This window comes from Limanda limanda, chromosome 17, assembly GCF_963576545.1.
Source record: "Limanda limanda chromosome 17, fLimLim1.1, whole genome shotgun sequence".
NCBI classification, from domain to species: Eukaryota; Metazoa; Chordata; class Actinopteri; order Pleuronectiformes; family Pleuronectidae; genus Limanda; species Limanda limanda.
In genome coordinates, this window is record NC_083652.1 from 9,605,430 (window position 1) to 9,623,572 (window position 18,143).

Genomic DNA, 18,143 nt, shown 5'->3' on the forward strand with positions numbered 1-18,143 from the left:
AAATCTATGGGGTGATCTGAAGTGCTAAAAGTAAGTTATACAGAGGAGGGTAACCGGCCTCAGTTGACTTTTTGAGTCACCTAACTGTATAAAGTTCAGTGATTAAAGGCGGAAAATATCGCCAAACGTTGCCAGCTGGAGCAGCATCGTTCCCTGTGAAACTTCTGGCTCTGTCTGAGGTTGTTAAGCCCTCGAGTGGGTTCTCTTTCCTGCATGAGATAGGCTGTCTTGTCTGTGTGTCGACGAGTCACATTTCATGTGCCAAGCTTTGATAGGATTGACAAAGGGTTCCTAACCATGATCAAGTGTCCTAATTCCAGTCAGAAGATCCTGAAATGGATCCAGCACTGGCTCTGCCATGTAATCCAGCAGCACTTAGAGGTGTCAGCCTATTACAGCCCGTAGTATTATGTAGATCAGTATAATGAGGGTTAGGTTAAGGCTGTAATATGTATCATAACATAATTTAAACATTTAATTTAGTCCATGTATCAAAGTGCTGATGATCATTTTATTACTGCTCAGAATTGGACATTACACTAGTGATGGCATTTATTCCAGTGTAGCACCAAAGTCCAGGTTCATCATGTACACAGCATGCACTCACTGGACTCATGCTCAGTGACTCACACACCAACTCCCATTCAGACTTTGGCTTGTTCCACTTTCGCTGAAAATATGGGAACAAGCATGCACCCCCTCCTTTTGTTCATTTAGTTGAGTTTAGTGTAATTCGCACAATTCAAATACAAAATACATAAATTAGTTATAAGTAATTGTGGGGTGATGTACAGAGAAATAAACATACATAACATACAAAGTCACAGATGCAGGTTATATATTACTGTTAATAAGAAAACTGGATTTATTAGTATAAAGGACACAAAATGAAAGGGAGGAACCTATGGCATTTAGGGCTGGGAAATAAGATCAAATTATTGCCAAAAAGGGCATCCATAGAAATAAAACAGTATTTATCCATATACTGCTTATCCAAAATTGATCTCCCTCAGTTTTGTAAAATCGATAAAACCATTCACTAAGGAGCAAAGATCGGTCTTTTAACTTAAAATAAATGATAATGTGACATTTATTGTGATAATTATCGATCTCGACTAATAATGAAAATGTTTATCTTGATACAATATTTGATGGTGTCATCCAGCCCTTATTAACATATGAATATCAGAATGTAAGACATCTAAAGTTTATTCCAAATGAAATGTTTTCTGACATTTGATCGGTTTATAAATCACAAACTTCCATTTCACCACACATCGGATTGACAAATCACCTTTTAACATATCGACCTGTCCCTCTGATTGGCCAGAGCAGCGCCTCCTGTCAGGTGGGGGCGCAGTGACACGTCAGTATGAATGAAGCCGGGCTGAGTGACGCTGCTGCTGCGCACACACACACACACACACACACACACACACACACACACACACACACATCACCACCGTCGTCACGGCAGAGAAGCTCCAGTAGATCTGAATTTAAAACTTCACCATGACCAACAAAACCAGTGCTCTGCTGTTGAAGCCGCTGCTGGAGCTGTGCGGATCCCATTCTACTAAAGCTGTGCGAGGAAACACGAGAAGAGCAAACTTCAGGTGAGTCTTCTTCTCCACAGGTGGGTGGAGCTGAAGGGGACTTGTCTGGATTAATCCTTCTCTGACCCATGCCATATCCTTCCTCTGAGTTTTGCTTTAATCATAAGTCTTTGCGTAATCCTGCTAAATATCAGACAGACAGACGAACCGGACGAAAAGATGAGCTTGATTCATTACATACATACATCCCTTTCCCCCCCCTCAGACACATGGGCTCCTGTGGGGCCCTGGTAGTCAGGAGGACCAGCCTGCCCCTCTGCCACGCCACCTCCATCAGCATACCCAGCCGCAGCTTCATCAACCTGGCTCTTCCTATCAGCACCAGCAGGATGGAGTACGCCGAGTGCCGGACATTAGCGTGAGTGTCCTGAAATCTGGAATAAGATGCCAGTAACTCTAAAGAAACCGTCATAAGTTGACTATTTTAAGTTTTTCGACTGTTAACTAATAAATCGGAAGGCATCACCTTTGCGGCTTACAGAAATTTTGAATGGTATTTTTCACTGTACTATGAAAATAATTGTTGTTATGTATTAATGTCACATGAAAAAAGCACTACACAAACCTGAGCATATTCAAATGGCAGTATCACCTTATTGTCCTCATGTGACTGTGTGCTCAGGTATTCTCCAGAGCAGATGTTCAACGTGGTGGCCAGAGTGGATCAGTACCAGTACTTTGTTCCCTGGTGCAAGAAGTCTCGGGTGATGAAGGGTCGAAGCGGAAATGTGCGGGCTGAGCTCGAAATCGGTTTCCCCCCCATCGTGGATCGCTACACCTCTGAGGTCACGGTCGTCCCAAACCACCAAGTCCGGGTAAGTCTTTTCCTTGGTAGATCCAGAAAAAATACCATTACACATGCTTCTCAACACTGTTGCTTGTTTCTTTTGCAAAGTCCCTTCAACCATACAGTGCAGCTGATGTTCCTTTTTTTAGCGATCAGTGACAATAAAGGCTTGTTTATTTTGAAACAGGCTGTGTGCACTGATGGGTCCCTCTTCAGCCATCTTGAAACAATATGGAGGTTGGCCCCCGGAACCAAAGACCTACCAGACTCCTGCAAAGTGGATTTCTACGTAAGTGTAGAAGATAAAATACATTTTTTAATATGCAATGAAAATATTCTAATGGCAACAATGACGGGAATAACACAGAGGTGACAGTGAATCCGTGAAATTAACAAACCAGCTGATAATAAAAATAAAAAAAACGATTGAAGGATAAGATTGCATGCATAAAGAGAGACCAATTAAAAGCCTGCGCCTCTGTGCGGGAAGTGTTGTGTAACATCTCATTATGCTGTAAAGTTCGCCTTGAATAGGACGCTGATGTCGCCGGAGGCCTGAATTAGCTGTCAGGTTAGGGAACCGTATTAAAGATCTGCTGACAGGAGTTTAACATTAATGTTGGCTCATGTAACCTCAGCCAGGAAGTGGTTAGATTACAGTAAAAATGCCAAACACAGGACTCAGGAGGAATAATTATAGTGAATGTTTGAATAAAAGCAAAGTCTTGGGGTTTATAATTTGGGTGTTTCTGAAATATGTATTTGTTTTTTTATGAAAGCAACCACAGAACTGACGGCCTATAATCTGTAATGCATTTCCAATGCATTTATAATGGCCACACATTTAGAGCGGTATCACCCTAATTTGTCTGTGGCGAGACCGGCACAGACAAACAGTAGCAGTTGAAAATACCAGGTCTGACAGTCTGCGTGGACGTTAAAAACTATGGACGAGCGAGCGTGAGAGAACGAGCGAGCACAAGGCAAATAACTCTTCAGACTGCTCAAGGTTAACCAGTAGAGTTTAATAAATAAAAAGCAAAGTTCTATTTCTCTCCCTCTTCTTGCTAATCTAAAAAAGTCAAGCCGTGTTTCATCCTCCGTTGCATCCGGCCTAATATTCGTCCCCTTCCTGTTCTTTCTCTAGGTGTCGTTTGAGTTCAAGTCCCTTCTGCACTCTCAGCTGGCCAGCGTGTTCTTTGACGAGGTGGCGAAGCAGATGGTCGGAGCTTTTGAGCGCCGGGCGGCATTGCTTTATAGGAACCAGCAGGAGGCGTCACAGAGGAGGCGGTCTACATGAGAAAACCCTCTTTCACCTCTCCCTCCATCCACATCCACATGGACCTTTGACCCACGCCCTGCCAGCCGGCTGCACTCACCTACTTCCAACACTTGTCTCACACAGGAGACTGGATCTTCTTTTTGCACTCACTCATATCTCTCTCTTGAGTTGACATGCACAAGAAATATACTTAAACATATTTATTTATAAGCCACAAGCTATCTCATTAACCTTCTTGTATGTATTGGAATATTTATTGTACAGCTAGGAATAAATGAATTGTTTCAAATTGTTTCAAGACAAATGTTTTCTTTGTTAAATTGTGGGATAATGTACAGTCACCTGATTCCTGCTCAGTGCTGAAACATCTAAAGGGTTAAGAGCTTTTAATTGTTCAGTCATTTTTCTGTCAGTGGTATGTGGAGGAAAATGCCACTGACCAGTGTCTATGGTTGTGGAAATCCCCTGACCAGGTGTCTCACTGCTGTGATACTGTCTACCTGAACGGATGGAACCCTTATTTGGTGAGGTTTTTCTTCCAACTGGTACCGCGGACGGACGGACACAGCAGATAAGACAGAGGATGATCTCATGTCTTTCATGTCTTCTTTTTTTCATACTATGTGTTATGTCACGCCTCTTTGTATAAGTTCTGGCTTTTGTGACCTTGCGGCCAGTTGTTCTATTTAAAGCACCCGTGCTTGAGGTGTGAACTCTGCAGAGTTCACTTTCACACAGCACAGACATCGTTAGAGTAACGCCCAGAAAATATAATGACTGTAAAGAATAATTATCAAGATATCTTTAGATAAAGGAAAATATTATCTAAGCAGAAGAAGATATTGAGTATTGATGTACTGAATGTGTATTGGTGTAAGAGCTCTCAAATAGAGCATGCTTGTCTTGCAGATAAGAGCAATTTGTTTCTTATTTCATCCCCAAAAAATGACAACTCATATTAGAAATCACAGGTCAGATCTTCCCTGCTCGGTTCAAACAGTATGAATTCAGGCTTGCTTTCTCTTTAAAAGGCAAGAATCCCAGTTTATTCATATTCAGGTCAGGTGGTAGTTTTGAAACGAAATCTCAGAATGATTCACAGCTGAAACAACATATTATTGAAGTGTAATGCTCAAATGTAAAATAACATTTTATATATGTGTGGCTCTGTAACAATATTCATCTGTTCATACACCAAGCAATACATGGATTATATATTCCCAGATAAAGTACAGGATTAACAGAGTGGTCCCAGTTTGTATTAAAGCAAGAATGTACAATACAAGTGTTCAAGGCACTCAAGAACACCAATATCATCTTTATATATCTGTCTTGTACAGTAAGTCGACACTGATGTTATGAATCTACTCTCGAACAGTGAGGTTGGCTGAGCAGCATGTCTCCCCATGCACATTGGTGGCCCTGCAGGTGTAAACATTGGCATCCGCGGCCTCAACTTTGGCAAGGGCCAGGGTACAGCGGCCATCTTCGTCATACTCGATCTGCACTGCGGGGGACTCCTCTACTGGCTCCTCTCCACACAGCCACACCACCTCCGGGTCCGGGTATCCTGCCAAAATAGAGAGGATGAGTGAGGACAGGGGCCAGAGGCAGAGGGCCAGAATTCACATTCCAGTCAAAAGATTGTAAAAACCAATTGCAAGTTAAGTGCAAGATTTGAATGTTTATTTCAAAGCTGTCAAAATGAAATGCCTAATAATGGCTTATGCAAGGAGTGTGACAGATTTTAATAATCACATTATTTAACTCATTCAATACTTTTTGTGCGGGGAAAGTCTCCTCATTGTGGGTGAACAGGGTGTCTAGTGGGAGTTTTGAATGCAGCCCCAGCCTTGACTCCTCCTCCAGCCCTCAATCAGGCTACATGAGGAACCTACTGGCTCTTAGTTATTCTTCCTTCCTGCTTCTTGTCCTGCCTTGGATGTAGCTGGTGGTGTTGGTGACACATATGTAGCTAAAGTGACACATTGACCCTGTTTAAGTCAGTTTCTGTCACATTATGAATGTGTTTCAACACAGCATGATCAACCTGGATAATCCTGATGTTTTTCTAGTATTGGACTCCCCTGCTGCTGTTGTGTTATTAACAGCAGCAGTTTTGTGTATTTATGTATTTTTGTTTTCATTGCAGGTGAGTGCCACATTGCTGGAAGGGGAGGCACTCCTGGTTAGGTCACATGTTATGCATGTGAGATCACAAGGACATTAATGATGTGTGCATTGTTGTTGCTGTGGTTTGCTGTGCTGCACCTGATGTGAGTAACTGGTAGAACTCCTGGGCTCTCCTCAGTATGCCTGGCCTCAGCTCACATGCCACTGATATTTGGTTTAAGTTGGGCAGACATTTTGGACATTCTAATTTCTAAAGATTGTAGTTTTTAAATGTTTCGAAATGTAATAAAATAGGCCAGCCCATTTACTATTGTGGATTGAATAAAATCTTTGTAACCGACAAAACTCTGTCTCTGCCTGTGTCTGTGGATTTTATCTGTGCCCAAATGACCTTGAGACAGTAGCCCCTGGGGTGCAATTGCACAGGTGGTTGTTCGCAGCTCATTCTGTTTATGGCCCCACCACACTTTCAAGGTCTTTTGGGAGACAAGCAAAGTCCCTGCGTGGTGAACAAAGTACCTCATGATATAGTGGTGGAAAGTCAGACAGAGGCACCAATGCTCCTCTCACTTTTGCAAAGCAAACTGGTTGGAATCTGCTTTTAACAAACTGCCTTTTCCACGTGACTGACGTCCAGTCGCATATCACTGAAACACTACAAAGAGTCTGACAGATTGAAGAGTTTCACCCTTACCCTGGAAACTACATGAAAGAACCTCATGGGTTTGATGGAGAAGAGGCTGATTCAGAAAATGTGTGCAAACCTCTGCCAACAGTAATATGTAACCCAATTGAAATTTCTTAGATGCATATTTTTTTAAGAGCTGCTACAAATTGCTCAGTCATTAATATTAGTCTCCCAAAAAAGTTTTTTTTTTAATGTTAAGATTCATTATCTCAGAAATCAACGAAAAACGCCCTAACTAGCAATGTCAAAGGTTCCTGGATCTACACCAAAATGTAATGGGCTCTTCCCTTACTGTTACCTTTAAATGTTGATGTACGCCGTCCACTAGATTTGGAAATATCTGAGACATTGAATTCATTTTCTTTTTGCATAGAGTTAATAGCTGCAAATTGCTTCAAACTACCATATGTCCCTTTGTCTGTCTTAGATGCTACGACTCTTCGTATCTCTTAAAAAGCTTCACAAGGTTGTCTGCTCATCCCTGTTGCAATGTCATGAAGAACACAGGGTACTTTTTGAGCTCTTGAGGGTAAGACGTCGGTGTCTACCTGTGAGGTGGCATGACAGACAGGCACTGGATCCCGGAGCCACTGTCTGGTCCTCCAGGCACTGGGTGAAGTTTGGTGGCCCCTGCATCTTCTGCTCCAGAGACAGCAGGGCATGTTCTGCTTCTGGGCTCAGGGGCGAGTCTTGGAAGAAGAGGGTAGAAGAGGGGTTGAGACACTTGGACAACTTATATATCTAGGTTAGAGCAGGATGCTAAAATAGTTCTGTAAACGGTGAGATAATAAAAGGTGTCTCTTACTTTCCCCAGGGCTGGTTGGAGATCCAGGGCTGCTATCGCCTTTGGATAGCAAAGCCATTCTCTTCAGGGCAAGCATGGCCTTACCTGCTTTCTATGAGACAAAGATTGTGAAAGCAAAGCCAAGACACTCCCATGTAAGTAAAGTAATGAGAGGAGTTACCTTCCACTTCTGCCTGGCCAGAAACCTCTTCATCTTCTCCTTGGACAGACTCTTGGTGTTGGCACAATCTCCAGAGTTGAATGCGGCCATCCAAGGGTGGGCCAGGGCCTCTGCACAGGACATCCTCCGCCTGAGAAGCACAGAGGGTTAGCGCTGGTAAAGTGAAGATTTTAACTGGGTAAGTGGCAGCTGTTCATTAGCTGTAAGTTTATCAAATGACCTGGTGTCCTTGTTGAGAAGGGAACTGATGAAATTTTGGGCCTCTTCTGTTATTTCCTCAAAGCTCTCCTCATCAAATTCCCACTGGGCAGCTGTGACTGAGGCCAGGGTCTCTGTATCGCTGGCTCCTTGGAACGGAGACTCACCACTCAGTCTGAAAACCAGAGAAAGGCATTGAGGCTGCGGCATCACTATGGCTGTTACAACCTATATCCACTAGGTGACAGTACAAGTGTAAAATTCAAAATGTAAATCCATCATGACTATTAGCACCAACACAGTCCAAACATCCAATCTTTTTAAGTCATTTTTGGGAGTTTCACTCAGTTCTGTTCTCACAAGTTCATATATAACAATATGCTGGATGTGCATGACACAAATTGGTACTTGATAAATTGGTTAGCTTTGGAAAGCTTGATTACTTAGATAACAAGCACCTCCCTGCGGTGTTATATTTCTTGCACAGACAGGATCTTACCATCTCACTCCCACTACAAAGCATGACTCCCAAAATGTCAAACTATTACTTAACTGTAGATAAGACTATTAGAGGGACTTACAATATGTAGCAGATCACCCCGATGCTCCACATATCCGTGGCTAAACACACAGGCTCGTAGTTAATCACTTCCGGTGCCACGAACTCTGCAGTCCCATGCAATACCTTCAGAGGCGTGTTTGCATCTGTTAAACACAATGATTTAATATTGAAACATACCATAATGTACTTAGACAAACATTGTGAGACTTTATTTTCATTAATTTGATTTCATTTCACATACCAAGCCTGGCGGCCAATCCGAAGTCAATAATCTTTATGAAGGTACCGAAGGTGTCAACGCACACAATGTTCTCGGGTTTCAGGTCCAGGTGGATGATGTTTTGCTCGTGCATATAGGCGATCCCCTCCAGGATCTGCTGCACGTAGTGTACACTGGCTGGTTCCGTGTGTTCAAAGTTGTCGTCCACAATACGTTCAAACAGTTCCCCGCCTGCGATCCTGCACACAGACAGAACACAGTGACAGCAAACTGTTATTTTTGCAGTTGCTGTAAGTGCTTAAAGGTTAAGTGTGTAGAATTAAGTGGTGAAGTTGCATGGTGCAGCTGCATACGCCTAACTTCACCCCTTTCACACAGTAAAGAGAACCTGTTGCAGCCTTCAGTTGTCAAAAAAACTCATAAGGTGTTTAGTTTGTCCTGTTTTGACGACTGTAAAAAAAACATGGTGGTCTCTGTAGACATGACCCGTTCCTGATATATATTATTTAAATATGAAGGGCCCATTCTAGAGTAAAGAAGTCACCCCTCACTTTCTAGGCGTGATGGAGAAACCATGAAGTAAAACCACATAAGGGTCCATGTAGACCCAGTGTCTTGGTTTGGGCAACAGTAGAAACGTGGCAGGGCAACATGGTGTTAACATGGATGAGCATCCAAAAGGCTTGATATAATCCAACAAAAACACAATGTTTCAGGCAAATGAGAACAAATGTAAGAATATTATTTTCCAATTCAACCAATAGATAATATAATATTCATATTTATATATATATTTATATTTTTATCCTGCTCATAGTGTATTCATCGTTCTTATATCATACAAATCCTGTTAATACTGTAATATTCCATACATATTTCTTACTGTACAGATCTTGTTTATTTACATTTTCACTTTAATATGCACAATACTCTGCACTTTTACTGCCTTTTTTGCACTTCTGGTTAGATGCTAAACTGCATTTCGTTGTATAAGTACTTGTACTGTGCAATGACAATAAAGTTGAATCTAATCTAATCTAATCTAGATATATGCTACACATTGAAACCTTGTCATGATTTCCTCTTGATACTCACAGCTCCAAGACCATGACCATCTCAGGCTTGTGGTCGTAGGCGGCCAGACACTGAACCAGTTTGGGGTGGTGGAGATAGTTCATCAACTCGATCTCTTTACGAGCGGCCTCCCTCTCCTTGGCGCGCCGGCCTTTGTAAAACTTCCCGGCGCACACTCGTCCCGTCTCTTTGTGGGTGACCTTGAACACCAGGCCAAACTTTCCCCTGATGAAGACATGAGTTAACTCTTCTTTTTTTCCCTTTATTTTACAGAAACAGGAATGTTGTGTCATCAAAATTCTTGAATAATGCGGTCATGCAATGAAGTAAGCCCATCACAGTTACTATTTACTGAAGTACAGATAGAGGATTATTAACGATGCAAGAAAACAATATTTTATCTGACATCTGTAACTCTCACCTGTCTTTGTCAGCCAATCAAGTGAGATTTCAAATGTGATTAACTTTAACTGCAACCATTGATACCTTTTTGTTTGCTCACCAGAACCCTGTCTCTACATGTATTTGTTTTAATCCTTCCAATGCCTCACTTGGCAGGAGTTACCATATTCCAGATAACTCTATTAAAAAAAAAAAGACTTGAGGCTTTTGTTTATTCAAAGTGGATTTTGGCATGAAAATTGGAGCTTAACTTGACAGATACTCACATTCCCAGTTTCTCCTGCAAGGTGTAATGATCCGTGACTTTGTGGGAAGAGTCAATAGTGACACAGGTGTACACTGGAAGGGCCTCCTCTTCTCGCAGTTTGACTGAATCAAGCACCCAGACACAATAGCTGTAATGCATGTCTTAGTATGATTGACAACATTTTCCTATGTGACATTTAACTGATGACTCACCTTTCTGCTCCATCTTAACCACAAGTGACACTGGTCCAGGCTCGCTTACTCCCGCTGCGTTGTAGGCCTTGACTCTGAAGCAGTATTGTTCTTCAGGGTGCAGCCCAGCCCATACTCTGTATGAAGTACTCCTACACTGGTCAGTGAGTTCGCTCCAGTCGGCACGTCCAGGTTTCTTTACCTCAACCACATAACCCAGGACCACGCTTCCACCGTCGTAGCAGGGGCCCGACCAGGACAGCACCAGGCTGGTGGCAGAGACCCGGGAGATCAGGGGGGAGGAGGCCGGAGGCTGTGGCGTCTCTGGTAGGGAGGGAGAGGAGGGGTGATTAATATAAAAGGTATTTTTTACTACTTCTCATGGGTGTTCAAAGTGCAGCGTGCGTCATCTTACCTATCACCGAAAGCGTGATTGTGTGCTCCGCCGAGCTCTTTCGGTCCCTCACTACAATAGTGTAGCAACCTGTGTGCTGTGGTTTGGCCTCTGCTATCACCAGTGTGCTGCTCTGATCAGTGCTTTCTGTGCACAGCTCGGGACCATCCACTATCTGCAGGGTGGCAATGTGTGAGGAAAGGGGAGGGGGGAGTTAAATACTGAAAAACAGGGGAGAGAAAGTTGGAATGACAAACAGTGGATATTTCGGCAAGTAGCTTTTAAAAGGAAAAACACACCTGCTCTTTGTTTCTGATCCAGCAGGACACCAGGGGGGGGCTGCCCCTGAACAGACACAACAGACGGGCGGTCTGTCCCGCGTTCACCTTGAGGTGCAGTGGGGGGTTTTCAAAACGCAGGGTGGCACCTGCAAAGAAAGAAAACATAGCGAGTGCTCTGATTGAGAGTCTGCCTGATTGTTGCAGTGTCTTCATTCATGATTGATTGAGCACCGAGTGAGGCCCAGTGCCATTAGCCGTCTGCTTATTTTAGAACTTTGGTTGAAGTCTAGATGGGTTGCAAAATTCTAGGAATATTGAAAGTGGGAAATTTTCCATGGGAATTAACGGGAATATATGGGAATTAACGGGAATTAATGGGAATAAACTGGAAATGATGTGGGTAATTTATACTAACTGTATTTACCTTGTCATAGACAGACATAAATATAAACATTTTGTTTTGTCATAGGCTGATTTGAGCCCTGAGGAAAATTTGGCTGTACGCTTCAGCATCGTTGTGTCATTCTTAACATAGTTCTTTGCACAGTATTTGCAAATGTACACAGCCTTTCCTTATACATTGGATGGAGTTAAATGTCTCCACACATGAGATAGTGCATGTGGCATTATTCTATAGAATAAGATTTACCGGAAACTTTCCACCCCTTTGCAACCCTAAGTCTAGAGCATGTGTACGATGACGGATGGAGGTTTGCACCTAAAGTTTCCTACTTTACTATATATGTGAATGCACAGTATGAGCTTTATACAGAATTTGAATACTAAAAGAATCGTTTGAAGAGTGGAATAAAGTGCCCCCCCTTCCTTCCCATCCCACGCTCCTCTCTTTACTGTAAAAGTGTTTCGCTTCTCCTGAGACCGCTATTATTGTTGCTCCCGGCGGACCAAGTGGAAACAAGAGACAAAACACAGTTGACCTATACAGCAAGCTCAACCTGTCCCTGTGCAATCATGTGTGTTTAACACTGCTACACCAGGTCACCTGTTCTCTGAGGCAATAAATATGCCATCTCCTTAATATGTTTTACAAACTTAGAACTAATTACTTAAACAAATATGCATAAGAAAAGCAAAAGTAACATGTATATTTAAGCCATGCACGGCAGTCTATCCTGTAGCTGCGTATCACCATCCTGCTTTTGAATTCAACGAAAGAAGTCCATATATGAGCTGAAGCTATATCATATCTGACGCTGCCGGTATTCAAATACATTCGCGTCCGGATGGTCAATTTGACTGGACAATCTGATGCATCTTTAGAAGATACAATTCACGCAGCCAATTGTGGAGCCATCGTTTTCATTTAATTCAAAAACAATGTCTTAAACATTCTGCAAGAGTATGGCACATCCTCCGCATCAATAACAGACTGACCCTTCACTTTATTATCCACTGGGGGAAATAAGTTTTAACAGCCATTCCAGTAAAATCATCGCTAATAGACACATTTCAACAGAGGCAACCCACTGATAAGACGGGACATTACTGACACGAAAAGGACAGACTCTCAGAATTTATCATTTGCTTGTTTTGTTGCAGCATAAATTGTAAGGTAAAGTTTCTTTGTACTATATAACAAGACCAAAGGCCAAGAAAGAAGTAGCTGCCGGGCAAAACCTCAAGATACAAACAAACAAACGGACTCTATGAAGAGGCCGGATCAGACGGTGGAAAAAGAGGAGTAGAAAAAAAAGTGTTTGTGAAAGAGATGGTGAAAAAGCATGAGTGTGTGGGTTTCTCACCTTTCCCGGAGTCGGCTCTCTTCTTTGGTATAACTTCTGCAGAAAGGGAGCAGGTAGGTTTTATTGCAGACTTTTAGAGGTGTGGCACCGTTCAGTGTAAGGCTATCAGTTTCCAGACACTGTGTTACTGTCCACTTCCCTACATGGATCTCACTTGTGTTTTGTGGCTGTATCTGAAGTGGAAATCCTGCTCAATTCCTGTTAAGTGTACATGTCGTCTGACAGCCAATCACACAAGGACTGGGAATGATGCGTTTCCCCTCATTTATATATGGATATCCGGAAGAAGCCAGAACAATGGTAAAGACTTCAAGATTAAAAAAAATGAAGGGAACACTTAATGGTCACAGTACAACAGCAAGTCAGTATCATTTCAGGGATATCAATCTGTCCATTAAGGAAGCACAATTAATAATAATTCAGTTTCCTGCTTTGGTGCAAATTAAAGTGACTACAGGTGCTGTGGAGAAGCCAAATCAAGACAACCTCCAAAAAGGGAGTGGTTTTGCATGTGCTGGCCACAGACCGCTGCTCTCTCTTTATCCTTCCTGACTGATTCCTCTTTAGTTTTTTGTTCTGCTGGTGTCCTTGTCCCTACTGGTAGCATGAGGCCGTATCTGCAGCCCGATCAGGTTGCACAGGTAGTCAAGCTCCTCTAGGGAGGCACATCCACACCTGTCGCAGGAAGGTTTGCTGTGTCCCAGCACAGTCTCAAGAGCATGGAGGAAATAATATCCTAAATCCAATTGAGTGCCTATGGGACATTATGTATTGGTGCATTCGACGCCGCCAAGTACTGCCACAGACTGTGCAGGAGCTCACTGATGCCCTGATCCAGGTCTGGGAGGAGATCCCCTAGGACAACCATCTGCCAACTCATCAGGAGCATGACCAGACATTGTCAGGTGTGCATACAGGCACGCGGGGGCCATACACAGAACTGAGTAACATTGAGTTATTCCCATTCCCGTTTTATCCCATTTTAAGCTGGATCACCCTGGGATTTCCGTTTCTTTCTTTGATTTTCGGCATGAATTTGAATCCAGCTCTCGATGGGTTAATGGTTTTGGTTTCCATTGACCGTTGTTACATCATTTTGTTTTCAACAAATTATAGAATGTACATCCGTAAAGATTTTCAACTTAAATAATTTGTTCTTCAAGATCTGATGTGGGATTTCAGTGTTCCCTTAATTTTTTGAGCAGTTGTGTATTTCAGCCCTCAAAACATGACTGTATAACTAAGCAGCAACCTAAAAATACACAAATACTTCGGGCCTATATGTGAAATGTGTCATTATTTGATTACCTCTCGGAGATGAGACCGTGCTCTGCTTGTCAGACACTGGAGGAGAGGTACAAATAGATCCTCTGAACTCCTGCGGCTCATCTGTCGGAGATGACGGTGACATTCCATTCTGCTTAATGCTCTTGGGTGCAGAGTTGGGGATCTTTGAAACACATTTCTGCACACCACAGATAGTTTCGAAGTCTGGATTGGTCGTAAGAGAGAGAGGAAAAGGAGAAGTCACGTTAGAACTGAAACTTGTTAGTTCTTATTTGTATTCAGCGAGAAAGACAAAAGTGTGCATGAATTTCCTTGTGTTTAAACTTCTCCCTCACCTCTGACGCACACGGCGGCACAGCAGGACGTCCTCCCTGCTCCGTTCACAGCCATGCAGGTGTAGGCTCCGGCATCTTCCGGCAGACACTCCGCCACCACGAAACTCGCCTGCCTGCCGTTGAAAGAGGGTTTCCCAAAACGGGCCACTTCACCTGCCCATAGGAGCAAACAAACAAACTAGAAACGCTTTCCCCAACTAGTGTAACATGCAAAAATGCAAGAATTTGAGAAAATAAACACAGTTAAGACTCCCCAACCCACTCCAGCCCCTACAAGTGTCTCATGCAACTAAAAGAAATGTGCTATTTACATCCTATTAACATGTATGTGAAAAATCCTGTTCTTCAACACACAAACGAAATGGGAATTTGTCTACTCTGCTGTATTTACTTCCCGTGACTGTATCTGGGCCTCGGGCTTCATCGAGCTGCAGCTGTGCACGTCCCATGCTGTCTCTACTCACCATTGTGTAACCATGACACTTTGATAGGCTGACTTCCTGTGAGAACCCCGCGCAGTCTGATGTCACTCCCCTCGTCCACATAGCAGTCCTCCAGAGGCTCTATGAAGACGGGTGGATCCAGATGTTTGGCAGAGGAGAGGTGGAGAGAACCTGAACATGGAGGAGAGGAGGTGAGGAGTCAGCTTCAGAGTCACACAGCAACACAAGCAGAGGGGTCCACTTCACTTAACTGCATTATATAAGTATAGTTATTAAACCCTAATTTTACCACAATGTTCCGTAGTTATCAGTAAAGGCCTTTAAATGTCCACCTTTATTCTAGTTATATTATTATCATAGTTTTGTTGTGTTGTTGACTTTAATTCACATTATGTTGTCACACTGAGTCTGAGGTGAAGTGAAAAGAAACCTTTACTAAGTGTGATGTTCCAACCGCTCATCTATGAAATGTTCCAACCACAATTCATCTGTTTTTTTATTCTTCCTCTTCCCTCTTGTTAAATATGTCACATGAATTCAGGTCACAACTTCCCAGAGAAAAACAACACTGACATTAGTGTCGAACCTTAATAACTATAAATACTAATACATATGCAACCATGACGATTGTTCCCGTCTCTGCATTTCTTCTTTTTTGCTTCACATCGGGGGCGACATGCAGCAAAGGGGGCGTGACTGGATTCAAATCCAGGTGAGTGTGGTCTGGACAGTGCCCCCTCCACCAGGTGAGCTACCGAGGCACCAGAGAATTGCTGTTACCTTTAAGAGGTCTTGTTTTTCATTTGTGGCTTTGTTTCTGTTTTCCAGCAGGATTACGCACAAACTACAAGACGAGACATGAAACTTGGTAGAAGGAAGTTGATATACATTTTGGAGTAAATCCAAAATGTAAATCATGCATCAGTTGTCAGATTTGTTTTTCACGTTCTTGTGAGATCAATAGGGTGTTTCTCCTTGATGTAATTTGTGGATCTGGAAATAAAAAAATCAGGCAAATTTAGGGGGTTGATAGTGGTTTGTAGATCTAGTAAATTTAAATGTGGCTTCATAAGGAGACCCAACTGAGTGCCATTGTTTTTCATTATTTGTGTGCATGTTTTTTCGCTCCAGGACTATATTTTTTATTTTATTAAATTTAGTAATTCATTTTCACATGACTGCCGCTGAATACTTGAAGCTTGGCTCTAAAGTTTCATAAATCAGAAGCACAGACGCCTATCAGGTGTAGTTCTGAACCATTAACATCCAAACAGTGTTTATAAATGGACTACGTGTGATCGTGTGTTGTAATGTTACGTCATGGACAGTATACTGGTTATGCTTTAACGAGATGAGTGTTTAACCATCAACCTTCAACCTTCACTTTTTACAACACTGAACTATTTACTGTGCAGCCTGATGTTGGAGGACGGACACTGGATGCTCTTCAGGTGAGTCAACACTTTGCTCCTCTGCACACAAAATCACAGCGAGCTGGCCTTTTCACATGTCACTCACATCACGACCCCCTTTCACCTTTTTACTCTTGGCCCAAATAACCTTGAATGGTAATAGCTGCTCAGTAAGATCGGTTATCTCACTCTATCAACACAACCCCCACATGTGTGACTAACTATTGACCTCACCTGCTCTAGGTAAATAACGAGCCACCCTGTTGCCAAGAGAAACTGGGAGACAATCTGGGTTTTTAATCACCCTCCGGCACTGATGCAGGTTTTTCCACATTTCTGTCTGTCTATATTCCAGGGGAAACTCATTTATTAATGACAAGAATAATTATCTTATCACTTTTATTTATGTAACCATACTGCTGAGGCTGATAGAGCAGTTTCTCCACTACAACACACTGAACCCCAAACCCCTCTGAAGGCTGTGTGTAACATAACATGCTGCACATGGATGCACTCTATGAATGGGTGATGGCAAAATGTAACTATAAAGCACATATTGTATATATAAATACAGAGCATTCACACCATGGTCAGTGTAGCTGGTTTCTAACCTGCATCAGTGCACGTCTGTTGCTTCTTCCAAGTCACAACTAAAGAAAAATCATATTTCTCATAGCAAAAGCCACAAATCCAATAAAATTGAAAATCAAAAAACCTGAGAAATTTAATTAAATTTGGGAATGTGATGTTCAGTGTCAGCTGACATGGGGGTGAATGGTCCCCAATACAATAAACAATAATTTAATCCCAGGGAAAACACAGCAGCGGATATTAACATTGAAAAGCAACAAACATGTGAGTTTGTAAAGTCACACAAATCCACTGGTTTTACACAAGGATAAAGGAAAGAGCTCTGTTTTTGGCAGCAACAACAGGATTACAAAGATGCATCGCCATGTTCAGACGTGTCTATTCAAGCAGCTTGTTTAATAACACTGAAAATGTCAAACCCACATTGTTCATCTCCACTCCTTCTCTCTCTCTGCCTCTCTCATGCAGCCCTCACCTCTATCAGTGCATTGGTCCGAGGTCCTGGTGTCATCGGTTCCTGGCCCACTCCCTGCTGCAGATGATAATGATGATGATGATGATGATGATAATGATGATGATGATGATGATGATGCTGCACGTGCTGGCTTGATCTGCATCCTGAAGGTTGACACATAGCGCTGTTTGCTGCCATCGCCGTTCATGTCTGTCCGAGATCAGCCCGGTCTCTGAGGCCAGCAGCAGCAAAACTGTTTACAAAGTCATTTCCCAGCGGGTAATCACACTTCCTCTTGGTGTCACTGCTCTGTGGGCCACGGCAGCTCGCTCTGCAAAGACCAACACGCCTCTGTCTGTCCCTTCTCACCACAGCCGGTGCTGCTCTGCTCTCGCTCCTCACAATTCTCTGCACTAGTCCTAGCCCTCTTTCCTCTGCCTTCCACTGATCTGCACTAACTCCACCTACAGGAGAATCATTTTCTGTTTTGCTTTGGCCATGGCAGGCTGCATGGGCAGGTCTCTCCTTATCTCTCCAAAGTCAGCCCAGTGCCAGATTGCCCACCCCCACCCACCCACCCACTATACTCAAACCCTTCTTTTCTGTATTACCATGGCTAACAGACAACACACATGTACATGGAAAGAGAAAGCAGGGGAGATAGGGGTGTGTGGGACTTATCTCCCCTCCCAGCCAAAGGTCGTATTGTGTGTTTGTCGAATGCACCGCCGTTTATCGAAATCCGTGTTTGCCTTCTCACTTATCAATGCTGCAGCTGAACTTTGTGATGCCAGTGACAGGTTTTGTCTTATTCACGC

The 18,143-nt window shown here is 42.9% G+C and overlaps 2 protein-coding genes across 2 annotated transcripts; one reads left to right on the forward strand and one right to left on the reverse strand.

Annotated features, from left to right (window-relative positions):
* The first annotated feature begins 1,424 nt into the window (after positions 1–1,424).
* Positions 1,425–3,974, forward strand: si:ch73-141c7.1 (coenzyme Q-binding protein COQ10 homolog, mitochondrial). Its single transcript, XM_061090868.1, has 5 exons — positions 1,425–1,616; positions 1,822–1,974; positions 2,239–2,431; positions 2,591–2,692; positions 3,551–3,974. Exons 1-5 carry the CDS (start codon positions 1,513–1,515, stop codon positions 3,701–3,703), a joined length of 705 nt encoding a protein of 234 aa, XP_060946851.1. The 5' UTR covers positions 1,425–1,512; the 3' UTR covers positions 3,704–3,974.
* A 728-nt stretch (positions 3,975–4,702) lies between these two features.
* On the reverse strand, positions 4,703–17,872 carry mylk5 (myosin, light chain kinase 5). The gene is made up of 17 exons (XM_061090867.1): positions 17,347–17,872; positions 14,890–15,039; positions 14,426–14,578; positions 14,112–14,294; positions 12,804–12,839; positions 11,059–11,186; positions 10,781–10,934; positions 10,387–10,689; positions 10,194–10,296; positions 9,547–9,750; positions 8,473–8,690; positions 8,251–8,374; positions 7,692–7,844; positions 7,472–7,601; positions 7,312–7,402; positions 7,055–7,195; positions 4,703–5,255 (listed from the first exon to the last, which is right to left on the reverse strand). The coding sequence occupies exons 1-17, from the start codon at positions 17,531–17,533 to the stop codon at positions 5,050–5,052; spliced, it is 2,664 nt and encodes an 887-aa protein (XP_060946850.1). The 5' UTR covers positions 17,534–17,872; the 3' UTR covers positions 4,703–5,049.
* Between the last annotated feature and the right edge of the window lie 271 nt (positions 17,873–18,143).